We start from the raw sequence: 26,933 nt of genomic DNA, 5'->3' as shown, positions 1-26,933 counted from the left end.
CCGCGGGCGGGGAAAGGCCCGTGGGCTCCGTATCCCCCGCCCGGAGCCGCGGCCAATGCTTCATGGGCTGAATGCGGAGCTTCGCTCATCCGGGCTGGGTGGCGGAGCGGCCCGTGGCGTTCCCGTCTGTCCCGGGCCTCGGGGCAGCGCCGGCAACACCTGCGGGGGGAGCAGGAGGGGCTCTGGATACGGTCACTGCTGCTGCCTTGTTCTAAGTTCTGTCTGCCAGTAACTCCGGTGTCACGGCCGTGCTGCGCCTGTCGCCGCACGGCGCCCTGTGACAGATGTGCTCACACACTCGTTCCCAGTAACGCTCACCACGATGGTTAGGAATTGGGCATCTTGCAATTCCTTAGCAGGAGCTACTAGCTGCGTGGATGATCATATCTTTCTTTCCTGATTATTTTTTTTTCTTAATGGAATACATATTAAAAATAAAATGGCTTTAATAAAGAAAGAGGAACTGGGGATGGAAAGGGCTTCTTTGTTCTGTCTTCTCCAGAACGTTACAAGTCTAAGAGCTCAGGACAAGAGCAGCAGAAATACATGCAACATGGTGACTGGTGAGTCCAGATTGTCCACATGCTGCAAGTTGTGTGTGTGTTTTCAGTAACCTCAATCTAAGTTTTATCAACTAACCGTATGTGCTCATGATCTTCAAAGAGTTTCTTGAACTTATTTCCTGAAAAAAATGCAGTTATGCTGCACAGAGAGAAGTTACCTTCCTTTATTGGAGAAACTTATTTCCTCAGTGCTCTTTTTTATTTAAAAATGCAGTATTAAAAACATGCTGCTGAGATCTGCTGAGGCGTTTGCAGTTTCCAGTGTGTGGCTGTGGGATAAATGGAATGCACAAATTAGTGTGTTTTAATAACTAACAGTAAAAGTGACAACTGCAGCAACAAGCTGCATATGTTGCCCTACAAAAGTCTGTTGAATGCACAGTGGAGCCTTACAGAGATTTTCTGTCATAAATGCTGTAAATGTCATAAATAAGGTGGGTTTAGTTTTAATAAGTAAAATTTCTGGGAGTGCAGTGTTACTTTCCTCAGTCTTCCTCCAGACCTGGTACCTCTGCTGCTGTGTAGAGTTTTGTGAAGTGCAGTTTTGAGTGGTTCAGTGCTTTTAGTTAAATAACCCCAAGCAGCCTTAAAACTGATGTGACTGACCCTGAGGGAAGCTTAGTCCAGCTGCACTGTTACCTGCCGGGCCTGTAACTCCTGTCTGATTGCCAGAGTAGGAGAGCTGTGGAGAAAACCCAGGGAAGGTCCCGCTGCTGTTCAAGGGCAGGAGCAGATGCCTCATGTTGCAGTGAGGCTCTGGTCCACGCCTCGAACTTGGAATGCTGCAGGGACTCAGGTGGGAGTCTCACTGGTTGAGGTATTAGTGGCTCTCAGTGTGGTAACTTAAAGCACATATAAAGGAAGATTTTTCTGCATACTAGGAGAGAGGAAAAGAACGATTCCTTGTGACAGAGGAAGATTTACTAGTAGGGGAAGACTGGCCTAGTAGGCTCTTGATTTTGATGCTAACAAGAACTAATTAAGATGGAGCAGCTGAGCAGGGTTGAGGATTTGTATCTAAGAAATTTATGCTGTTTGTTCTGCTTCCTGGTGGTTAGAAGAGGTAGGTGATGATTTGGTGGTGGACCTCTCCTTGATCTTTGGGCTTGCTGCTTGTGCTTCTGGGTTTCTTGTGGCTTCTGGTCTCTGCTATGCAGGAGAATGATGGACCTGTGAGCAGCTTGTGACAGAAGGGTTGGACTTCCAAAAGCATAAGTGAGGGATAGTGGATAGCTGTCGTTTGAAACAGCGGCCCTGCTGACCTCTCCCCTCTCTTCTTTTGATAAGATTAACAGAAGGTGGATAGCTATCCCCTGAGCTGTTATAACATAATAAGCACCAATACAGGAGCAAGGAAGAAGGCAGGACCTGGGAGAGGTGAGCCCATCCTATTCAGCAGCAGCTGGCTGTCAGAGAGCCTGTGATCTCAGACAGCACCTGTTTGTTCACGTCTGGGATCCCAGCATGGCATCCTTGAGGCTTATTTCTCAGAAGAGTCTTCCCTCTCAAAGCTGTGTCTGCTGGTGCTCCTCAGGGTGGACATGGGAAATGATGATGCTATTCTGAAAGCCTCGCTGAAATATTGAAGTCAAGTGCTTGCAAGTTCCAAGTAAAAAATTGGGACAAGTTAATCACTCAAAATCTGTTTTCCAGCCTCAGAGTGTGTAACAGCATCTCACAGTTAGATGCAAAACACATTCATAAGACTTGGTGTAGGTCTTGTCTGAGTCATTGCAGATGCATTAACAATGTTGTTCTCCCTTGGTTTCACACTTGGGAAAAGATTAACATGTCCTATAGTGGTGTAAAGTACTCTTAATACTTAGTACTCCTGGAGGAGTGAACAGTCTTACTGGCTCTGTCACACAGAGTTGCCTCAAAAATGTGTCAGACCAGTGTCTCTTAAAGGCAGGAGAGTTGTTTTTCTGTCCAGCTGTGGGCTCTACAGGAGCTTCTGTATGCTGATATTTACAGAGCTGTTGGATTTGCTAAGGGAACACTGTTAACTGGTGCTTTTTACTAAACATTTCTGCATATTTTAAGAATATTTTCTGTAGTAATCTCATACAGCAACAAACGTGGCTTAGTGAGTCCAGAAACTATAGCTAGAACGTAAGTTGCCTCATGTGTGTTCCCCTTACCTTTGATATTAATTCTTTTCTCCTGTGAGGCTGGTCCAATGCACTAGCCATGAACCTCCATGTAAACAAAAACTGCTATGAGTTTGGACTGCTGACACATAATACAGAAAGGGGTTAGTATTTGCTCCAGCTCTCCCAGGTTTTGATGATGATTGAAGCTGGACTTGTGCAGTCTGCTTGAGTGCCAGGGAAAGCCTAGAGCTAACTCTCGTTTCCACACAGGCTTTGGCAGTCTTACGTTCAACCATGTATCTCTGTCTTGGTTCTGCTTTGTTAAATCATGGTAAAAGGATACATAAAGTTCTGCTTTTGTACCTGTTCTCTTTAGAACTACTGTACACAGCTATGTCTGTCCATTTTTCCTCCTTTATGCAAGCTTGATCTAGTAGTGCTGAATCACCTCTACTAGTCCTAATCTTGTGCTGTTTCACTTCTTTTCCCAACTGTCTCAGTATCTGATGATGTTTTAGCTCAAATCTATTTATGCTTTATCAAGGCTAATTAGTGCCTTAGAAACAACCAGTATACTCACTGCAAAAACAATTTGTGGGTTTAAACAAGATAAGTCAATAAGAGAAGAATGCTGTCAGAGTATACCCTAGAGCTGTCTGATGTTCTCAGGTGGAGTCATTCTTGGTGGTGGTGGTTTTTTCTTTGCTTTCACTTCCTCCTTGATCATCTGATTACTACTTCTGTCTCTTTTGTCTTCATACATGGCATGTTTCATGTTAACCTCTTCCCATATTAAAAGGAGATCAAGAACTGATGATGCTGTTGCCTTTGCCTTTGTCATTTCCAGAGCTCTGCTTCTCTGTGTGTGTAGTTCCCTATATGAGGAATCTCTTGATTCCAGCACTCTCCTTTTGCTTGCTCTGTTCAAATCGATAAGGCTGCCCTGGTCCTAACAGCGATGGGCTGAATGCTGCATCTGTTGCTCTTCCCTTGTGCTTTCCATTAGCTGCCTAGAATAGCACTGCATGGCCGGATAGAACATACTGCTCGGTTCTCCACCTCTGTGGCTGCAAAGCAGGGCCACAGATATTGATTTCTGAGCCTCTGTTGCTAATAGTGCATGCTGCAAACAAATGGAATGTGCGACTGGATTTGTGTGGTACGGGACTCGCCTGGTCTGGGTGAGGTACAGAGCTGGGAGAGTTTACAAGGCAGTGAGCTCCGTGAATAGTTCTGCAGTCCCACCTGGGTATCGTTCAGACTCCCCTGAGCTGCCAAGGGTTAATCTGAGAAATGTGTAGTAGCACAAGATGCCTCATAAAACTAAAGCATCTGTCTTGGGCATCTGGCTGTGCATGTTTGCCAGTTTTCATACAGTACTTGCGATGAGAAATTAGTTACTGGAGTTAGGAATATCCTTGTGTCAACGGAGTGCTGTAGTTAAGACTTTTACTTTCTCTTTCCTTAAAGGAACCCTGAGGACCTTGCAATATGAATAATTCTCTGGAGAACACCATTTCCTTTGAAGAATACATCCGTGTGAAGGCACGAACGATCCCCCAGCACAGGATGAAGGAGTTTCTAGACTCCCTGGCTTCCAAGGGGCCAGAAGCTCTGCAGGAGTTTCAGCAGACGGCCACCACCACAATGGTGTATCAGCAGGGTGGCAACTGCATTTACACGGACAGCACAGAGGTGGCTGGGTCTTTGCTTGAACTTGCTTGTCCTGTGACAACCAGTATCCAGCAGCAAACTCAGCCAGAGCAGCAGATACAGGTTCAGCAACCCCAGCAAGTCCAGGTAAGTGTCCGAAATCATCTCTAAATGTATCTATGACTTGCTAACCCATGGAGTAGTGTTCAGAGCCAGCTGCTGCCTAACCTGAAGCCTCAGACAAGTACTTAAGAGGCAGGACCAATTAACTTTATATAGAACAGCGCTATTTTCCTTTCATTTAAGGAATGTGGTAGTAAATTTCTCTCTTGGCTGTGCCTCCCTCGTGCCCCGCTGTAGGAGGAGCGGCGTACATAGCAATGGAGTGGTGTCACCTATTGGAGAAATGGTCGGCAGTTCTGGCGTGTGCACAACTCCCGAAGCCTTGTGCTGTGAAGCTGCTATAAATACCACCCTCCTCTGCCTGTCTGACTATCTGGTTGTTCAGGGTGGCTGTGGGATCTAACTTGCCTTCAGGATTTTTTTCTTTTTATGAAATCAGTTATTTTTAAGCGATTTTACTTGAACATTCTAAAAGTTGTCCTTCTTGAACTGGCTTTTAAGTGAGGGGGAAATGCAAGGGAGTCAACTTAGGATATGAACCAGGGGATGATACGCTTCAGGAAAGGAACTCCATATATACACATGCATCAAGGTAGATCATCTTTTGCACAGTGGAGGGAGTTGTCTTAATTACGTTTTTTTAGCAGGTATTACATTAGGTATTTTATTAAATATTAAATGAGAAAATCCAACACCAGAGGGGGAAAAAACCCCAAATGTATAACTTAACTACTTTTGTCCTCAGACACATTTTGTAATTTGAAGAGTTCATAGGTGGCAGAACTAAGGTTTTCTTATGATATATCTCCAAACAGCTGAACTCTGTCTACAGCTGTAATTTGGATACACTTCTGCCCTCTGTAGCAGAATGTAAAGCTGTGAGCTCTTCTTTTACAACAAATGAGGGTATGGAGTCACAAATGACTGGAGATAAGGTAGTGTGAACTTGGTGCAGTGCAGTAGACTTGTGCTAACAGCTCACTTGTGTGCTTTTATCCTACAGCAAAGACAAACTTACCTCCTTCACTGGTAACTCATCTTCAGTTACTCTCTATTGAGTAAATGAATGCTTAACTGGAACTTTTGTAACCTGTTGCCCTACAATAACTTGTCTTGAAAGGCTTTTGAACAACAAAAGCCTCTAGTCTTGCAGGCATGACTTGGATCTCTGCATGAGGCTATTAAAACTGATCAAGAGTGGTTTTGGTTCTGCCAGCTACTATGTCTTCTGGAAGAAGTTTTGTTTTTCAGTGGAAGAACTAGGAGGGTTGGCTTTTGAGTGCCTCAACCTTGAAGATGTGGAAGGCCCCCAAACCAATTGTAAAAGTCAAAGGAACCTCTTTTCTGTTTCCCCTCATTTTTTTCCTGCTGCTGCCTCCTTTCAGAACTACTCAAAATTCAGGCTTGACCCTTGCAAGTGTTCTAGTAACAGAGGTAGAGAGGGAGGTCATATATCATATGCTCCAGAGAAAAATAACCTGGCCTTCTTGGAAATAAGCATAGAGTTGCTGCCAGCACCTGTTCCTGATTTTTAAACTGAATGGCCTGCACCCTGAATATGAAAAAAATAAGTCAAGATTTCAGCAATTTTTCCTAAAGAATGTTGTCTACTATCTCCTACTTGGTTTTGATGTGCCTCTGCTTTTAGATGTCCGCTTTCCCATCTGTCAGTACAGATCATAATTAGTGTTTGTGTTGCCTACCCTGCTGCTCACTTCAGGGTGTTACAACCCCCTAGAACACTTAGTGGCACATCTGGTACTAGATATGGCTGCAGCTTTTGTGCATTAGCAGAGCAGTTGGACTCAGGTGTATTTGAGCAGCTAGCTCAGAATTATCTTGAAGTTTTTCTGCAGGAATAGAGTGGAGAAGAATGTCTTTACCCCCTTACAAGAGTGTTTTTCTGTCTATCAGGATTTGTTACTGAGACATGATTTACATTCACTTGTCTTTGGACTGTCACTGTGGCAGCAGTGGCAGAGCACAGGGTCTGAATAAAGCTGGATTTTGTTGTAGCTCTGGGGAGTGACAGTTCCTGTAGTGCAGTACACCTGGTCCAGCTGGCTCCCTCTGCTAAAATACTGCTTGTGTTGTATTATGACAAATTTTGGTCATCTGCCGAAGCCTCTTAGCTTTTGATTAAACTTGTGTCATCCCAGTACTTGACTTGATAATCTGTTTAGTTCTTGCTAATCCAATTGCAGATCAGTGGAAGACCCTTTGAATGACTGTGCTTATGTCTGGCAGTGTGACCGTGCTGCTAAAGGTGGCTAATAATACGACCAGTCAGATGACCTCACGGTCGCAAGTGCTAATGACAGCCTTATGATCGTAGTGATAGACAGTGCTCAGGTTTCATCCTAGGTTTTACTTGCTGTGGACAATCAAAGACAGTGTTTGACTGCTTGCTGCTTTTATTTATCCTGGCAAAATAAATTTCCTGTTTGAAGAAGTTGCCACCTCAAGATTTTCTTGCCTAAAAGGTTCAACAGAGTGTTGCCAAATGTTTATTTTGAAGGCTGAGTGGATGCAACTGTTGGGTTATATACTCTAGTCAGTGCTACAGTTCAGGTGTCCTGGAGCTCCTTCCACACCCAGTACCACAGCGGTGCCATTAGTGGTCTTAAGAAATAGTTTAAGGCAAGTTGTCATAACCTGTGCTGCATCAGGGGGTGGCTGGGAAGGGCTGTGTTTTGCTCCAGTTAGGTAAGAGTTTTATCAGCCCTGCCTTTGATGAGATCGTTGCTTGTTGGTCCCGTGCGTTGAGGCCACGAATTGATGATGCCAGCGGGAAGAGGTGTCAGCGCTGACTTGCTGACTGAATGTGGTGTTTCCTCAGAGGTCAGTGAACCTCTTGTGCCTCTTCCTCTTCCATGAGAAGGTTTAACTGAAGTAATATCAGAGGACAGAAAGCATCTTTGCTTGGGAAGCATATGGGGAAGATCCTCAGTTTCAGCTTTTTATGATGTCTGGGTGGCAAGAGTTTCTTGGCCAGGGCTTGAGGGGAGGTTGGTACAGGTGAGCAAATCACAGAACTGTATAGGGAATGATTAAATGCCTACGTAAAATACCTTTCAGTTAAGACTTGGAGGTAGGGTTCCTATTTGTTTATGTTTGAAAAACATGCCAGTATGTTTTTAGTGTAGCATCAGGTATTAATTAGCATTTACTTGGGCTGAGTGGGACACTTCAAAGAGTGGTTATAGTCAAGAGTGGTGTTTTCAAGGTAGCACCTACTTGTATATGGAAGCAGGCTTCTGTTGGAGAGATTCTTGGTTCATTTGTTTTAACTGTCTTAGGCCTAAATCCCTCCCCAGTGTACAGCTTGACAGCATAATCTTGATATTGTAACTGTTCAAACACACCCAATGTGGCTGATGGAATTCTCTCTGATATTGATGAATGAGCAGAGGAAGAATCTGGAGTGAAAAATCTATCTGGCAGTTGTTCTGAAAAGCTAACTTGTACCCTTCCTGTAGACCTTGTTTACTTAGATAGCAAAGGACTTCCTGTAAAGTAGTTAAATAACAAGTTCCAACATTTCCTGCTACTTCACTGATCAGTCTTTTCACTTACTCTATACTTTAAATCTGTTTTGTACTTGCACATACACTTTCTGGTGTAATATTAGAAGGATTTCTTTGTTACAGTGTTAGTTTTTAGTGCTGGACTCTCTTTAGCTTAGGACTGTTGTTGAAGAAAGTGTGTTTTAGGCCTTCTGTCCTTAAATTGGGCTAAAAAATTGAGATTGCTCTTCTCATGCTCTCATAACTTTTTGTCCAAGTGTTTGACTTCATTTGGGAAGTTTGAGATGCACCCACATTACTTCTGGGAGGGATTTGGAGCATGCTTTCTGATAGCAAGTTGGCCACCTATCCCTTCTTACCTCTTGTACATTTGGAGCCTGTCACTTTGGGTTCCCTCCAGACGAAGCTGGAAGATGCAATCTCATGTCTCAACGTTTGTTTGTCAAGCTTGGCTAGTGGGCAAGACTAGACCTAAATTTGAAATAGTCTTCTGGAATGTATAGTGTGGACATTGTTAATATGTCTTCAGTCTTACTCTGAGGTCTGTTCTTGGTGTGTACTACCACTTTCTACTGTAAATGTAGCCTCAGAAACCAAGATCTCTTTGTGAAAAGAGGCATTTAAGAGCATGTCAGGTGCTCCAGGGCAAGCTAGATATCAGAAAATCCATGCAGGAAAGAGTTGGTATGTGCTCATTTGGAGTTAGGTTATCCAGTCAGTCCACAGATGAAAGAATTACCAAGCAAAGGAAATCTCAATTGTTTCAGAACTGCAGTTCTGCAGTTTGATTCCTTTTTGGGCAGAGAATCTGCAGAGGGCAGATGTGTTATGAATCCTACTTGAAAGTTTGTCTATCAACCATGAGGAAAAAAGTTTTGGCAACCAGGCTTCAGCTGTTCTCATGCTCGTGGGGTTACTTATTGACTCTTTGCATGTGCTCAATGGAAGACAGAATATGTTTTTGATCTTAATGTGACAGTAAATTTCCTTTAAGGAAATCTTAAAAATTTAGTGCTGCCTTCCTGTTACAATACAGAACTGATTTCTAATGCTTTTGATTCTCTAGTCAGCTAGTATTTGATCCAGCTTCTAGTTACTTTATGGTGAAAAGGCATTTCTGTGTGATGGTAGTCTGCTGGGAAGTGATTCTTTTCATGCTGCTGGATCCAGACTTCTGGCAGTAAGTAGTTTTTCAGTACTGGTAACTTGGTATGTTCCTGTCTTGCACCAGTATAACCCAGGAATTCTGAGCATAACGTTCTTGCTTTAATCTTTAGCATAAAGTGAAGATTTAAGGTCCTCCCTGTTGGTCTTGGCCTGTAAATTTAAAACATTCCTCTTTGTACAGAGTCTTTTAAAAAAATCTGCTACTGAAGTTTAGTGTAATTCTTTGTCTAACTTGCTATCTGAGGAAAAAAAGGACAATGAGGTCAATGTAAGAAGCTCTGATCTCAGACTGGGTGAAGCCTGTAAATTTGAAATTAATGCTTTTAGCACTCCTGGGTACAACCTACTTGAACATAAGGAGGGATTTACTGCAAGATACAGTTGTTAAAAATGGATGTAATTCACAGGGGATGTGTAATGCATGGTAGGTAGAACTCCAATATTCTTTTAAATAGGAGCAGTCTCATCAGAAGCATGATGTCTGCAGTTTGCAGCATGGAGAACTTCAAGTGATTCTAGAGTCTGACTTCATCTTGTTTGGGTCTGGACTCATTCTTTTGGTGTTAACAATAACAGTGTTGGCTCTAAAGCAGTAGCAAGACATCCCAGTTGTAGGCGATAGGATTTAGTCCTGAGGAGTATCATAGGGCCCCAGGGCGTGACTGCTCAGCTACTGAAAGTGAGGGAAGTTGCCTGTGACTTTCAGAGACTGTAGGCTCAGGCTCTGAAATGGTTAATTGTTCAGGTCTGTGCCAGGGGAGGTTTAGGCTGGACATTAGGAAGCATTTCTTTACCAAGAGAATGGTCAAACACTGGAAGAGGCTTCCGGGAGGTGGTTGTTGTCCTAGACCCGTCCTTATTTAAGAGGCATTTAGGCAGGGCCCTTAACAACAGAGCTGTAGCTTATGGTCAGCCCTGGAGCAACCAGGCAGTTGGACAAGATGATCCGTGTAAGTCCCTTCAAACTGAAACGATCTCTTCTACAAAAGCAGAAGGGAGCAAATGCTCTCTTGTCACATTTGTTCTTAGACCAGGCCTCTTACTGATGATGCCTCTTGCTTTCACCTATTCCATTACCTTTCTAATTGCACTTGTGATAAAATTGTTTCAGTGCAGGAGCAGACTTTGAATTCTTACTGCTAGCAGAAAAAAAATTATTTCCTTTATATATGTTACAGCACTAACAGGCACTGTAATATAAAATTGTGTACGGAAAGAAGGTGGGGGTACTTTTAAGGTGCTCTCAGTCAACCTGTGCAAATTCTGAAAGCATTGCAGAAGCACAGGGCAAATGATGTGTTTGCCTGTTTCTGTGATTTTGAATCCTAGCAGATAAAGCAAGTGTTTCTGGTTTGAAACTGAAAATAAATCAGTGCAGTAATGCATTTAGTTTGTGCAGTCTTTGACCTTTGCCTCCCAGGTAATCTTTTGAACAAGGACTTAAATTAATCCTAAGAACTGTATTAATGATTTTTTTTAAATGGAATATTTTAGAGAATACTTGCCTTAGGGATATGACTGCATATGGCTTTCTTAAACTGAACTCTTACCTGGGCCTGTTTGCCCAAGGCAGTACTCATGCTGCAAGGCAGTATGATATCAAATAGAATGGAGGAAACATCCCATAGATGACTTTTCTTTTTCAATTGACTGCCTGATCAGATCACTCATTGATGCAGCTTTTTAAACTGTCATGCTGACATAAGGTTACATGTTTCTTGTTACCTTGCAGGAAATTATTATAGATAGTCCACGTCATCAGGATTACAGTATACTGCACATAGTTCCCAGAAGGAACTGTACCCTATTCTTCCTGGAAATAAATTAATTCTTAACAGGAGGTGACTTATAAAACTGGCTCGCAAGTGGTGCATTTTTCAACCCCACTTTTTTCCTTAGCAGCTCTTTATTTGGCTGTAAATGAGTCATTAACATTTTTCAAGACTTCTTAGAGGTGATGTTGGGAAGTGAGATTCTGTGCAGTGCAGATGTGCATGGTAGTTCTTTTTAGTATTGTCAGGTTGAGTAGTGTGGCATCTCTGTGCAAATGCCATGTTAGCCTGACCAGCTCCAGGGAGTGAGGTAGAAAAAGGTGAGAGCGTGAGTAGGAAGATACAGTTTTGCAACTATATAAGTCTGTGTTGGCTCCAGAGAGAGGTGTTGAGTAATTAATTCCCCGTCTTAAGATAAGGTGTTAATGAAGCCTGGAGAAGCAGATGATCATGGGAACCTGGGATATCACTTCTAGGACAAGGCAGATGTGACGAAGCATCTGTGTAAATGTGAGTCGGTGGAGAAGTGTCTGGAAAGGAGAGCAGAGCTCAGACCTCAGCACCCTGGGAGTGAAGATACAAACGGAGTTGGTTTGGGGGCTTGAGATGTGAAGCAGTACCTCTGACTCCTGGCTTTGAGTCTACCCCTGGGCTGCTGCTAGATATTGTGACAGACCTTGGACAAATGACCATCGATGTGAGAGGGTGTGATTTATTTTTTTTCCCTAAAATGAAAGGAACTGGTTTGGAATCAAGTCAACATGTTTTGTGTGTGTTATTCAGCATTGTGTAAGTGCACGAGCTAGAAAATACAACTGAGTAGTTTGGACAATAAATGGTATTAAATGGAGTAAGTAAATAATGAAAAAAAAGATTGATTTTAATTATAATTGCCAAAAAAATACTTCTGAAGTTTAAAAAACAAATGCTGCGGTGTTGGCCCTTAGTGCATGACAGAGGTTGAGGTTGAACTTGCAGCCTCCTGTGTGGACACCTGCTTGTGTGGTGTCACTGTTAGTGTTGGTTTAGAAGTAATATTCCTGTGCTTTATGTAGAAAGAGCCAACTGCTGTTTTTGACTTACCCATATTTCTTACTGCCTGTAAGTGATCCTGCATCCATCTGGGGACCGGGGTGGGAAGTAGTAAAACAATCTTTAGAGCATGGTAAGAATGAGGTGAGCTCCTGCGGTTGTAATGTGTGTGACCTTAAAGTCTTGCTATTGCAAGGCCTGTGCTGAAATAACATTTTAGCAATGCAGATAGGTCTGAAGACTCTTTTGGCTTCCAGGGATGCAATCTATTGGCTTGAGCCCACAGAGCTTTGAGGGTGGAGATGTAGCTCATGTGCTGTTCTGTCTGTGCTGAGAAGTGTGGTCTTGTGCAATGCTGAGCAAACACATCTACTATATTGCTGTTATCAACCAGGCATTTCTGGAATAACTTGGTTTCATTTTCCTGAGATCTTTACTTATGGATTAATGTATGGAATCGTAAATCTTCAGTGATGGACTGTCTCTGTTGAATCGCTGATGTTTGCTGATCTCTAACTGCTGGGTTGGTGTCATTGCAGGTTCAGGTCCAGGTCCAGCAGTCACCGCAGCAGGTCTCCGCCCAGCAGCTCTCTCCACAGCTCTCTGTCCATCAGGCGTCGGAGCAGCCAATACAGGTCCAAGTGCAGATCCAAGGCCAGGCTCAGCAGCAGGCATCCCAGACAATACAGAGTCAATCTCTTCAGAGCCCCAGCCCATCGCAGCTGCAGGCGGCTCAGATCCAAGTGCAGCATGTGCAGACTGCCCAGCAGATCCAGGCTGCAGAGCTACAGGAGGAACACATACAACACCAGCAGATCCAGGCCCAGCTTGTGGCAGGACAGGCCATTACTGGTGGCCAGCAGATACAGATCCAAACAGTCGGGGCACTGTCACCTCCACCTTCTCAACAAGGCTCCCCACGAGAGGGAGAGAGGCGGATCAGCTCTGCCAGTGTCCTTCAGCCAGTGAAGAAACGTAAAGTGGATATGCCTATTACTGTGTCATATGCTATTTCAGGGCAGCCGGTTGCCACAGTGCTGGCCATTCCTCAGGGCCAGCAGCAAAGTTACGTCTCTTTAAGGCCAGACTTGTTAACGGTGGACAGTGCCCACCTGTACAGTGCCACTGGGACCATTACTAGCCCCACTGGAGAGACTTGGACCATCCCTGTTTACTCCGCTCAGCCACGTGGTGACCTTCAGCAGCAAAACATAACCCACATTGCCATCCCTCAGGAGGCCTACAATGCCGTCCACGTCAGTGGCTCACCAACGACACTGGCTACCGTGAAGCTGGAAGATGACAAGGATAAGATGGTGGGAAGTACTTCAGTAGTGAAGAACTCTCACGAGGAAGTGGTGCAGACTCTTGCTAATTCAATCTTTCCAGCACAGTTTATGAATGGCAACATCCACATTCCAGTGGCAGTGCAGGCTGTGGCAGGGACATACCAGAACACGGCACAGACAGTGCACATATGGGACCCGCAGCAGCAACAGCAGCAGCCCACACCCCAAGAGCAAGGGCAGCAGCAGCAACTACAAGTCACTTGCTCAGTAAGTTAAAACTGCTTCTTGGTCTCAGGTGATTAACAACTTGAAAATGTTGTGGAGAGGGAGCGTGTCAACAGACAGCTAGTGTCTGGGAAGCAGAGATGTGATTGTCCCAGTAGCCTGGGCATGGCATAGGGTACTTGATAGGTGTAAGATTGCAACAATGTGTTAATGTTGGTCAATAGTTATAGGATTCAAAACTTCCCAAGACAAAGTACAGTTTTGATCTTCGTAGTGTAAATAAATAGATACATGCTCATTGCCAGCTTCTTCATGGCAGGTCTGCAGTATTCTCCTGAACTGTTTCAGAGGTTGCAGTGGACAGGCAGGGATGATTGCAGCCAAATAAGGTGTGCAAATATATACTAGTCATCTAGTTATCAGTTACTTTGTTGTTATGTGACACTAGTGCCTGGGTAAAGTGCCAAAATCTGACTAGTTGTGAGCAAACTTCCTGGATCAAGTGTAACTGTCTGTAACACCATGTCCTGCTTCTAGTAAGTGCCTGGTGTTCAAGAGCACAGTAACCATCAGTGGCAAGTAAACACCTCTTCATAATCTGTGGCAAATGTGGCAACCAAATTTGTTAGTGTTTTTAAAGACTTTGTTGCCAACTTTAAGCCATAGATTATTTCGAATTGACTTTTAAAGCTTGAATAACTGGGGCTATTAGTGGTCTCTTTTATGTGTGCAAATGGATGTAACTTATTTTTTTTTTATTACCAGAAAGTGAAAAGTGATTGATCTGTCAAAGCCTTTTTTTGCTGAATGGGATGAGGGCAAAAATACCCAAGCCTGCTAGCGTACCTGTTGGTACAAATTCTTTCCAGTTTATAAATAACATTATTGGCTTTATAAAGGTGTCTGTGCCCTCTGCTTTATCAGTAAGCGCTGAGACAAGGAGGATTGCTTTCTGTAGTCATGTCTGATCATTTCTAAGTTGATCATGGGCTACAGCCCATCGAGGTCTTCACCAAAAAGGGTTCCCTACAGCTCCAGATAACTTTCAGATCCTGGATACCCTGTTTTATAAAGCTGTACTTTAAGCTACAGCTTATGGATCTTGTAATGCATGGGGGGTTTTGTGGTTGGGTTTTTTTGTTTGTTTGTTTTGTCACATTCAAAGACCCTTCTGTAATTCCTCTCTTCCTCTTATGGGTAATTCAGAAATCACTTCATCACTTACAGTTGTTTAAACAAACTAAATTGATAGAACATTTTGCCTTTCTCCTAAATAGGATTTTTAGACTTATTGTAGGGTCTTTTAAGAGCATGACCCACATTCTTAGGAGTCTTTCTGAGGTATTAGCTCCATAATTTCTTCAATGGTTACTTGTAAAGTTTCTGCTGATGCTGTGTATTCCTGTGTACAGTGGTCTGCAATTCTTGGGTATCAGACAGTTTTCTGATCCCAGCTCTGTACTGTGTGAGGTGTGGCATAAACCTCTAAGTACAGAGGCAATTCCATAGGGATGCACTCTTCCTGTAAGAGGCCAATAAAGCTACTACAAGTGAACATCAAACTTTTGGGAGCTGTCCCTCTCAAAGCTGTGAAACTGAGAAGGAAATTGCCTGCCTGCCCTGCACTATCCTCTGGCACTGTGCTTCCGTGGGACCTGGGCAAGTTGCAGCTATTTTGCTCTATTTGTTGAAAATATAAGTCCGTTTAGAAGCAACTGCCAGCTTAACTCCAGACTGTGTCCAACCTTCATACTGGACAAGGTGTCTGTGAGGTCAGGGAGAAGATTGTCCCTTGGGTTGGGCTGAAGGAGGGGCTTGGTTCTGGGAAGCTTTCAGCTCTCAGGAGAGTAATGGAGCACCATTCTGGAGGAGAGCAGAGGCTCAGTCCTGGCTCCTACAACAAGGTGTCAGTTCACCCTTGGACTCTGTCCTCGTTAAGACAGAGGCTTTTCTTCACAACTTAAACTTTGTCGCCATCTGCCTTGATTAAAGCTTGGTCCCTTCAGTCTCTGCAGCTGTACTACACACTGCTGCTGCAGGGGCTGATAAGCAAAAAGCTAGTAAGAGCTGATGCAGGAAATGAGAAGCCAACCAGAGGCAGCTGGAAAGCTCCAGTCTTGAGATTCTTGCAGACTTTGCCTCTTAAGCTAGTTGTTGGTTGGTTTGTTTATGTTAGGTAAGGTAAAGGTGTTTAAAGTCTCTGTGCCATTTTTCTTGTGGTCTCTAGTGCTGTCAGAACAACTTTCACTAATATTGACAATTGGCAGTATCAAAGGAAATGTTTCTTTTTGAGGTAGCTTTTAAGAAGGAGAAAGTAAAACCTGATGTAAGAATTGCTATCTCTGTAATATTCAGGATGCCAGTGAGAGCTTGACTAAGGTCTGTAAAGCCCTTAATTGAGGTAGCCACAACACTTTCTGTGGCATGGAATTGAGAAGCTGTAGTGAAGAATGCAGAGTGGATGCAGCTGGAGAGCTCATTGCTGCTTTTGGGTCGGTGCCATTGGTTGCCTGACAAGTAAGTTTCAGTTTGAGGTAGTAATTCTTGGTGACCTAAGGTCCTGCTGCAAAGTAAACTTCCAAAGGGTCTGGAGATGTCTTAGGGTCTGTAATCATAGTGGGTTGTATTCACACATACTGTGTATTCACACAATAGTGGGTTGTACCAGTATTTGGTATTTTGAGAACATTGCATTACAACTGAATTGATGTTTTGATGCTGGTGTTCTAGTCTAATTGCTTTAGATCTCCTACAAATGAATTAATCTTATCTGTTGTCAGTGATAAGAACAGAGGATATTTATTCTGTGTGCCTGTTATGTACTGCATAGTGAAGAGAGCCTGAGTGGGGAGGGATGCCAGCCGTGTACAGCATGTGGCTGTACCCAGAACCCTCCTCAGGGAGTCCAGGTGTGGAGCAGCAGTGGTTAGGAAAGCTGATGGCACATTCCTCTTCATCCCTGCCAGGGGCTGGCGGTCTCTGCAGCTGCTGTGTCTGTGAGGGGCTATGGGCCCCTCTTGTGGTGAGATGGACTTCAGTGGTGGTTCAGTGTGACGAGTTAGCTGAAGAAAGATGTGCCCATTCAAACTAAAAGTGTTCTTGGAGAGTCGGATACTCTTTTGAGCAGCAATTCGGGTTGGACAACAAAAGTTGCGTTCCTTGAGTTAACTCCTTTTGTTAGAGAGGAGTGTTGCAGAAGGCTGGTGTCCTGGGGCTAGAGATAATTGTGGCATTGCTTGTTTTTTGTCCAGCTGTTGCACGTTGAAGTGGGTGTATATAAACTGAAGCGCTTTTTTCATAGGCTCAAACTGTTCAGGTTGCTGAAGTTGAACCACAGCCACAGCCGCAGACTTCACCTGAACTTCTACTTCCAAACTCTCTGAAGCCAGAAGAAGGTCTTGAAGTGTGGAAAAGCTGGGCACAGACCAAGAATGCAGAGCTGGAAAAAGAAGCTCAAAATAGACTAGCACCTATTGGAAGTAAGTGTCATGCCAACATGGCCTTTGTTTCCTTTCAAGTAGGATTAGGAATGACTAAAATGTTAGGTGTTTACTGCTCTGGAAAACACTTTTGTTTAGTCAGTGATTGTTTTTAAATCTAAACTTTGATTTACTTGGCAGTACTAATTATAGTGTGCTCCCACTACCACAGGACATGTCTCAGGGGAGATATTAGCTCAGTGCTGAGCCCCCTTGAGCACCTGGTAGCAGTAGAAAAAGGCACTGCAGGAGTGTGGTGCATGGATGAACAAACAGGCTGTGAACGCCAGCCGAGCTGGTAGAGCAGTCATAGAGTTGCTGTTTTCATGTTGCTGCAGGGCAGCATTTCATTGTGAACACGGTAATAGAAGGCAATAGTCATGTCTTCGGCAGGACAGAGGATCTTGCTGTTAAACTCTTGCCCATTTTATCTTTTAGGAGATCTGACAGCCTAAGATCTTGATTTATTTTAGCTTACTTTACTATACTGGGGGAATGAGGTAGTACTGGACCTGCCAGATAGAACGAGAAAGCTGGAGATGCAGGAAATCATTCCTGAAATATTGGGAAATAATATAGCTTTATGGCTTAAATAATATGGCTTTGTTTTGTTTTTCCAGGGCGTCAGCTGCTGAGGTTCCAGGAAGATCTCATCTCTTCAGCTGTGGCTGAGCTGAATTACGGTCTGTGCTTAATGACACGAGAAGCTCGAAATGGTGATGGTGAACCCTACGATCCAGATGTGCTCTACTATATCTTCCTGTGTATTCAGAAGGTAGGAAAGGACACCTCTGTGTGCTGCAGGGCTATGTGTGTTGTCAGCACGTATAGGGAGAACTCCTGGTTATGACAATGGAGACTGTGGCTTCTATTAAGCTTCCCAACAATTTTATATGAAAAAAGTATCTCTACTTAAAAAAAAAACAAACCCAAACCTCAGATGACTTGTCATTAGTGCACAGCAGTGCTTTCATCTATGAGTGAAATTGTTAATAATTGAATTGTTAATAATTGAGTTCCGTATCATGGTGAGAATAATAAATCCTTTTAATTTTTTTAGCGGGAGGAGGAGGGTTGGATGATGTTTGAAGGAGTCGTCAATGTCAAAACTTAATCTAGTCGAAGCTTTAACAGGCAAGAACTTATTGTGGTGTGGGAAATCTGAGCTGGTAATGCTAGAGTGCTTTCTGGAAGAGCTGCAGGAACAGAGGTAAACTCTGACAGGGGAATTGAACATCTCTGTCAATAACATGAAAAAGTAGTGTCCAAAGAACAGTCATGTGAAATAACTTGGAGTGAACACACCTGAAGTAAAAGGTGAAATCCAAACAGCTTCACTTTGTAAGATGTTTTTTCCTTTTTCTGTTTTGGCATTCTCATGGTAGTAATTGAGATTACCTATCCTGTACTGGCCTTGGTGCAACTGTCCTCACTCTTCAAGTAAAATGTATTAGTCTTCAGTGCTCTGCTGTAAAATGCTTGACTAACTGAGTACATGAGCCTTTAGGGTAAGGTCTGGTCTGAGGAACACACTGGCTCCCACTGTACTGGACCATGTTGTGAATCTCTTACAGTATCTCTTTGAAAATGGCCGAGTTGATGACATCTTCTCAGATCTCTACTATATTCGTTTCACTGAATGGCTGCATGAAGTTCTCAAGGACATACAGCCCCGTGTTTCACCTCTTGGTAAGGACTTTTGTTTAAGAACTCCAAAACTTTCCAGAGTTTGGAATGTTTAAACTGAACCTACCTCTTGAGTGTAGTCTGAATAGAAACCCTTTTGAAGTATTTGCTGTCCCCAGGGCAGCTCGTGCTAGTCATGAAGAAAAATGTTGCATCTGCAGTGAATGCCGGGGTTACTGCACTTGTCAGGCTCTAGCCCTGACTGTTGTTGAGCATTATTTGTCTATCACTTGCCACCCATCAGAAGGCAGATTGTTGGGATTTTGTAGTGTCGTGAGATTGGCTTAGTTGGAAGCCAGCTGATCCTTGATTTGAATCAGGCTTCCTCATCTGAAGTACTAGTACATCTTGCCTCTAATATGTATTGTTATTTTGGGAGATAATACAGCACTGTCATGGTGCCATGGAGCCAGATGGATACTGTCTGCAGGACCAATGAGTGTCAAAGGAAAAAACAATGAGTGTTTAGAGCCTCCAATCAATTGCAGCTCAACCTTGTGTTCAGGAGATGATGGCAGTGGGGGTGGCAGGGCAGTTCCAGGAGAGACAGATTTTGACAGAGTTGCATATGAGAACTAGATCAAGAACTGCATTTTCAGAGCATGGAAACGTGGTTTCTCATTGCTTCATTCCCTTTGATCGGATTGGGCATCAGTGAAGAAGCTGTTGCTTGTGTTCAGAAAAGTAGCTGCTGTTTACAGGCTAGATGACTAAGTAGCACCATGAGTTTTGGAATCCTTTTGTTTTCACTCTGGCTGTTTGATCTGTGCTTTGTCATTCCACAAGCCCTGGAGTTTGTAGTGCTGTCTGTTTTTCTGTATATCTGTGTATTTGGAGTATAGTATTTCTCTTCTACACAAAGGAAAAAAAATATCTGAGAATCAAAGGATTACTCGTGTCCAAATACATCACTTGGCACTGTGTGCTGACTAAAGCTGTGCACAGGGCCAAGAGCTGATTTGTTACACTGGCCTGCCTGCTCTCACATATTATTGGATTAAGAGCATCTGCATTGGAGTTGAGCCATTAATTAAAAGCTGTTAAAGTGAGTATTTGTTTCTCTATGGGCTGGGATGTAAAGGCGTGTTGCAGAAGCACACTCTCTTCAACTAGAGGTTGATGTATGTGTACAAGTGTTATATCCTAATTGTACCTGCTATTTAAAAAGTTGTTTGCACAGCAGTGAATCTTGACATCAGTGAGAATCTCCTCCTCTTCCTTCCCTTAAGATTTATATGCTCTTCAATACTTACAGACTATAAAATGCTACCTGTGTTCACACTGTGTCTATATCTTGGCATGATGCTGACTTCTGGTTATTGCAGGTTACATCCTCTCCAGTCATGTAACAGAGGAAATGCTGTGGGAGTGTAAGCAGCTTGGAGCTCACTCCCCTTCCACCTTGCTCACTACACTGATGTTTTTCAATACAAAGTAAGTACTTAAGTCTTTGGGAATTTTGGGGAATAAAAAAACTTCAGATGCCTTGACAGGGTTGGTGGGGAACTGCTGCACTGGGTCAGGGTGAAATCACGGGTTAATTTATGGCTGTTGCATGCTCTGCTGCTGGAAAAGCCTTTAACTCAGTGGTTGGTTTGAGCTTCAGCCTGCTCACAATGACAAAAGATAACTACCTTGCCTCTAAATGTCCTGTGCTCTGTTCTTGCTGCTCAGATATTTCCTGTTGAAAACAGTAGACCAGCACATGAAGCTGGCCTTCTCCAAGGTGCTGAGGCAGACCAAGAAGAATCCTTCTAATCCCAAGGATAAAAGCACGAGTATCCGCTATATGAAGGCTCCAGGCATGCACCAGACAGGACAGAAAGGTAGTGTCTAGGAGTTTTCTTTGGGAATATTTTACTTACTTGGGCTTGAAGAAGTGGATGAACCTGGAGATGTTTGCAGGTAGGGAATCCAAGGCTCTGACAGTTACCTTCAGCCCAGCAGTCTGAGTTTTCCATGTATTCTGGTCCAAGAGAGCATAGTACCTTCTAATCATAAGCCTGGGGACATACCTTACCTCAGGCATATGAGACTCGTCAAGAACTAAGGATAACTTTTTTGTTACTTCTGTTTTTTTATGGGCAAAGAGGCTATTGGGTGTAAGTGCTTATGAAGATACGGAGAAAATTCTTTGGGAGGGCTCCTCTTACCTTGATTCATGTGAACCCATACCAGAACCCCTATGTAAGTACAATCTGTCCTCTTAAAAGCACACGATGTAGCTGAGGTATTGCAGTCTCAGAGAGAGTTCCCTCATTTTGGGCACTGGTAGAGGAGAAATGGAAAGAAGTATATGGATGGGTTGTGAACTTCAGTAGCCTTGGGATAAAGCAAGCTCTCCATATAATGCTTTGAGCATTTAGAGCCGGGTGCTTCTGCCCTGGAACAGCCTTATGTCTCTTGCTAGCTCTTGCATGGTGACAAGGTGCTACAGAGTGCTGAGGCTGTATGGTACTGCTCAGTGTGCTGTGCTTACACAGTCTGACACAATTCTGGGGGGCTGGTTTGTAGTTACAGATGACATGTATGCAGAGCAGACAGAGAATCCAGAGAACCCTCTGAGGTGTCCGATAAAGCTGTATGACTTCTACCTCTTCAAATGGTGAGAGCTCTTGTCTGTGTGTGTGGTGCTTGTCTGCTCTGACTGGGGAACTGCACCCTGTGGCTGGTCTAGTTCTCAGGACTGTGTGTTATTGCTGGCACAGTTTCTATGTTTGCATAAATTTACTTAAATGGGGAGGGTGTTGATGTGAAAGGGTGGGTTTTAGTCTGATGGCATGTAAGTTGAACTTCTGGGGTATTTAAAAGAGACAAATCCTGATTTGTGAACTGGCTGCCCCTAATTTTATACTTGGAGGTTTGCTGTGTTGGCATGAGCTTGCTCTTCTGCCTGTGAGTTGCAAGTCATCTTGGAGCATCCACTACTGGAGATGAGATTAGGGTCTTATTCAAATCATCTTCTGAACAAAAATGAGGACTTGCTACAGAGATTGGAGGGAGTCTCAAAGGACTCGCCTCTAAACTGTGATGATTCTGATATTTAATGTAAAGGTTCCTCTGCACAAATAGATCTGCAGGTAGCCTGAATGTGAAAATACTCCATTCTTGCTTCACTCTGAAAGACCCCTAAAGCCATGTGTGTGTTATATTTACCAGTGTGAAAAAAAATTACTTTCTTGTAGTCATCACCATGGCTTTTTAAGCTTGGCATGGCCTAAAACTTTGGGACCAGTGTTGTCTCTAGGTGTAACTCTGTACCTTTATATCTCATCAGCCAGATGTTCACTGTCAGGATTTGTGAAGCCTGGGGGGAGGACAGTGGTGGTCTCTCCGTTCTAGGGCATTCTGTTAGTCTGGTTATTTCTGATCTTCCTCACACAGCCCCCAGAGTGTGAAAGGCCGGAATGACACGTTTTACTTGACACCGGAGCCAGTGGTGGCCCCCAACAGCCCTATCTGGTATTCCATCCAGCCGATCAGCAGAGAGCAGATGGAGCAGATGCTCACCCGGATCCTGGTGATACGAGAGATTCAGGAAGCTCTTGCCGTGGCTAATGCCAGCACCATGCACTAAGGCATCCTTTGTGGCTCAGAAGGGGTGGGGCAGGGTGATGGGGGAGGGACAAGCAAAGAGAAATTGTACAGACTTTTACACTAAAGGAGATGCCTAAGTTTTTGGTTTTTTATTGGTGTAGTTATGAAGCCCTTTTAGGCTTCTTCTCTTTAAAAGAATCTAAAGGAAAACCTACCCATTGTGTATCCTACCCAACACACCAAACTGTTGGAACCATTGGAGGCTGCATATCCCCTGCAAGCTGGGAGCTGTGGAAAGCTGCTGGTTGACTCTGGGTTTTTTTTATGATGTAGAAAATATGAACTACAGGATTGGCCTGGTTGGCCAGGGCCTCTGTCTCCCTGGAGCACGTGCAGCCTAGAGGGCACAGAATGATGGATGGACCTGCTCAGCCAGTGGAGGAGAGGCAGGCATCTTCTTTTCTTGTGCTTGGACGTTAATTTGCTGATATCTTGGAAGAAAGAGGAGAGAGTGAACTGCAATTATGATTTATACAAAAAAAAAAAAACAAACCAACAATTTCTATTCAGACCTTTAAGTGACATTTTTAGATGTTAAAAGTACAAACTTTACCACACTCTTCTTTTTTGGCCTAACATTGAGGCCTTAAACCTTGAGGCTTCTGTGCCTGATGGAATTCTTGTAACATACACTTGTGTATCATATAAAGATACCACCCTGTTTCTCTTATGTATTCTTACTCTAGTTGTTTATTAAGAATGACGAGCACGTCTTTTCAACATGCCATTGAACAATGTGTCTTTATTTGGGGAAGAGTGAGCTGTGAGGGTGGGGGGTCATTATACAAAGATCAGTATGCAAACTGGTTGTTTTCATCCCTGTTTGTGCTTTCCAGCTCAGCTCTGCTGGACTTCTTTCACCTCTACAAATTTTGAAGGTAGAAGGGCATAAACTTCTGTTGAAGGACCTGAATGTCTGCTTGCTGATGGAAGCTCAGTGCCAGGCTAGGAACATGGGATCTGTGAGACCAGATCAGACTGTCCTCATGTTCTGTGGCTTTACCCCTAGAAAAATCCCCCTCTCCTTTTTAAATACATCACACCAACAGCATGATGGAGGGGCTTTGGAGGGAAAAGGCCTTCCAGGAGCAGCATATGGCTTACTCCTGCTATTAACAGCCTTTTCACAGTTTTTAACATAGCTGTGTAGCTCCTGGCATCGTTCATGATCATAAACCCCAGCTCTGTAGCCTTGCCTTGCTGCATCTTAAATGGTTGCGATATTTTATATCATTAACAAATAGTCTGCTCTTTTGAACCCAGCGGGTAGCCAACCGTGCTTGAAATGGGAGATCACTTGCCAGGCTTGTTATTTGTGCCACCAGCTTCTTGGATGCAGAGAGATGACTCTGCTTCTTGAACTTGTCTTCCCTGCTTCTCCACCTCATATCCCTTCCCTGTTCCAAAATACATAGGTAAATACTTAAATATATATTACAGTAAAAGAACTTAAACTTGTGTACAAGCAAGCAATTTTTCTGAAGCCTCTGTTGACCAGTACCTGTCTGTATTGAGAAGGAAGGTCTGCCCTCTCTGTTGGTTGTGCACAGTGTAAATGAGAGTAGCCATAACATTTCCTGTCTTTGTGCTCGTGAGCAGTGTTGAGGCGTGCACGCTTAGAGAGACTTCCCAAGCCCTTGATGCTTTGTATTGACGTTGGTGTTCCCAAGGAAGCCCGTGTGCTCGAATTAGTTGTCAGTATGAGCAGTTTGTTCCCTCTGTAGGACTCTGTGCTCAAATAAGTGCAGAGAGGTGAAGTAGCAATGCACTGTTGTTTTGTAAAACCTGCACTCTACTTTAGACTCTTAGCTCAGTGTCTGCCCTCAGAGGTAGGCCAGGGGAGAACAGCCTGGGGTTGGTGCCCAGGTCCCAGTGGGTGAACTGGGAAGGTGGTGCCTGCGTAGTGTGTAGTGCTGGCAGCTGTCTGCTTGGATCCATCATTGCCCCTGTGGCAGAGTGGCTGTTGGGATCATCAGTAGTGCTTCAGCTGTCAGAATCCTCTAATCTCTTCACCATATCTTAGTGACTGGAATGTCCATCTTTGGCCCTAATTTAAGAGGTTAAGGACATTGCTGGGGCAGGCTCCCACTATTTCAAGTAGTTGCATGTGCCTGTTGCTCAGGGTCCCCAACAGGCCTGCATAGGGTGGATTTCCCTTTCTTTTGGGCAGTTTGTCCCATCTTCTGAGCAGAGTTGCAAAGCCTGCTGCCTTGGCTGTCTCCATCAGAAGTACAGTGGGTGTTAAACCATCTGTCAGATACACCCTGTACCAGTTGCTTCACTAGGTGACCTTGGGAGTCACCTCTTAGTCTAAAAATTGCCAGAAGCTGCAATAACATGACAGAACATTGGGGCAGTTGCAGGTTAGGGATGAAACAGGTACTTCAGCTGAGTTTTCTGGGGAAACAGGATTCCGTGTTACCTTAAAATTCTAGGCTGTGCACTTTCCTTACAACCCTTAACTGCAGGATGATCTAAAGTCTTTGTAGGGGAAGAGTTCTCCTTGATCTTGGAGTATAGTGATTAGTAACAGGGAAACTTGGCACGTGGTGAGCTGTGGAGATCTCCTGATGATTGGTTTTGTCCTGATGGACTGAAGTGTCTCCATTACTTTCTCATTGTTCAGATGTACATAGGAGAGGGATCTGCTGATGCAGAAGTGGACTGCTGTACTGTTCTGTACTGTCTCATCAGAATGTCCACTGTGTTAACTTCATTCCCTATTTTTAGAGACAATCGATATACTGTGACTTAAGGATTATTTTCCTGGACCTGGCTTCTAGTCTGGCTCTCTGGAGCTAATTTAAAAGGTACAGTATTTCTAGAATATAAATACTATGTTCTTTGATAGTGAAGAACATGATCTGCTCCCTTGTAGGGGCTCATAGGAATATGTGCACAGAGTAGCACAGAAGAGTGCTATGGCTTAGAGTTGCTGTCCGAGTTCTGGGAAATGTTCCCAGTCAAACATGTAAAATAGCTTTTTAACACTTTCCTATAACCAGCTTGACTGCTGCTTCAAGGGCATTCCCCCTCGGCTCCAAGAGTGCCAAACTGCTCGCTCTTGTATGCGTGTATATATTCAACAGGAACTCTCCCTGCCCCATGCCTTGTATGAGACAGGCTGAAAATGCATTGATCTCTAAACAAATAGAGCTGAGAAGTCAAGGTAGAGACCCTGCCATGTTGGTTTTGAACTGTGCCCATCTTGTTGCCGGGGTATGAAAGGAACCATGGAAATCAGAGCGTGACTGACTGTTGTAAAGCACCTCACATTCTGACATGAGACTCATGTATTGTCCAAGCTCTTGACACTAACAGTGTTGCTTTCTTTAGGAAACTTGTAGCCTCTTACACGCTTGTCCATGGCACCATTAGATTTTCATTTGCTTTCAAGAGTTCAAGCATTTCCTCTGAGTGGTAATGGCTGAAGCAGCAACGAGCAGACTAGGGAGTGGTTCTTCTGTGTAGAATGGTGAGTAAAGGGAATGGTCCAAGTAACTTAATAGGGCTTTCATCTATTGGCTTCTTCACCCCTAGAGGTATGGACTTATTAGATGGGTCACAAGGTCTGAAGTAGTTCCTGAACTGTTCTGCCTCGGGCAATAAAAAAATATGTAATCTGGTCCCTAGATAAGAATTCTCTTCTGCACTGTTGCTCCTGGGGCAGAAATTAAGACAGTCTTGTTCTCAGCTGCATTAGGGCTACTGTGTGCTACAGCAGAAGGGATGAGGCCTCCAAGCCCCTTATGCTGTGGTAAGAGCAGATCCAGAAGTGGTAGAAAAGAGTCCACTTAGCATACAGGGGGTGGAGGACTTGCTGGTGCTGTAGTTGCACATCCTCTTGCTGGTCTGAGTGCTGCTAGAGACTGATTGACTCTGCACAGTCCAGCCAAACTGCATTCTTGTGTGAGTTTCATAGTAACTGACTTGGAATTAGTGTTTGGACTCTTAAATCACTGTTAAAGTGGGATATCAGCTGTCTTCCACCCTATATGGGGTTTTTCTGCCCATCTTACTGCTGGAGCTGCTCCTCAGATATTACAGGGAATGCACCTTATCCTGATGATTCAGCCTCTTCTGTTTCACTGGTGCCAATGCATAGGAAGGAGCTTTTCTCCACTTGAGTCTCTTCCTACCTTAAGGAGCATCTCAAATCTTCTTCCAGAAGTCTAGCTGACATGCTGCCCCCAAATCTCTGAAGCACTCGCTGTGCCCCCTACTTGTCGGTTCCCTTTGCTGTGTGGCCGAAGCTCTGCCCTCAGCACTGCAGCCACATTCCCTGTATAACCTTGTGCATGGCAGCCACGTTTGCCTGCTTCTTCCTTCTCATTGGAGCTCATCAGAATGGGGAGGCAGATTGAACTCACAGCAGCAATAAACCATGTCTAGAACTTGAGGGAACTGCAGGAGAGAAACGAGGTGGAGGGGATGTCTCGGAAAGGCAGGGTCCAGTTGCAGCCCAGAGCCTCGCTTGATAATGAGTGTGCAGCCTATATGCAAAATACGTCTTGTCTGTCCCTCCTGTGTTGACCCAGGTCTAAACAGCACATGTGATTGGCATCCTGCAAAGTGACCTTCAGAACTCTCCAGTAGCTTTGCCCCGTGAGTAACTCACACTACAAATCATTTTAAAGAGATGCACTCAACTATTTTTTTAATTTAATTTTACTCTTATATTCTCTGCTCTTTGTAATCTGCTTGGAAATAAAATGTTTTTCCCTGCA

At 43.9% G+C, this 26,933-nt stretch overlaps 1 protein-coding gene across 1 annotated transcript; it reads left to right on the top strand.

Annotated features, from left to right (window-relative positions):
• The first annotated feature begins 182 nt into the window (after positions 1-182).
• QRICH1 (glutamine rich 1) lies at positions 183-26,933 on the top strand. Its single transcript, XM_008931369.3, has 10 exons — positions 183-563; positions 4,127-4,456; positions 12,470-13,486; positions 16,746-16,923; positions 17,544-17,698; positions 18,498-18,612; positions 19,935-20,043; positions 20,284-20,435; positions 21,124-21,214; positions 21,994-26,933. The coding sequence occupies exons 2-10, from the start codon at positions 4,148-4,150 to the stop codon at positions 22,184-22,186; spliced, it is 2,319 nt and encodes a 772-aa protein (XP_008929617.1). The 5' UTR covers positions 183-563; positions 4,127-4,147; the 3' UTR covers positions 22,187-26,933.

This window comes from Manacus vitellinus, unplaced genomic scaffold (assembly GCF_001715985.3).
Source record: "Manacus vitellinus isolate BGI_N305 unplaced genomic scaffold, ASM171598v3 scaffold_14_pilon, whole genome shotgun sequence".
Classification (NCBI taxonomy): Eukaryota; Metazoa; Chordata; class Aves; order Passeriformes; family Pipridae; genus Manacus; species Manacus vitellinus.
Note: the sequence above shows the minus strand (reverse complement) of the source record. Positions and strands in the feature narration are given on the sequence as shown.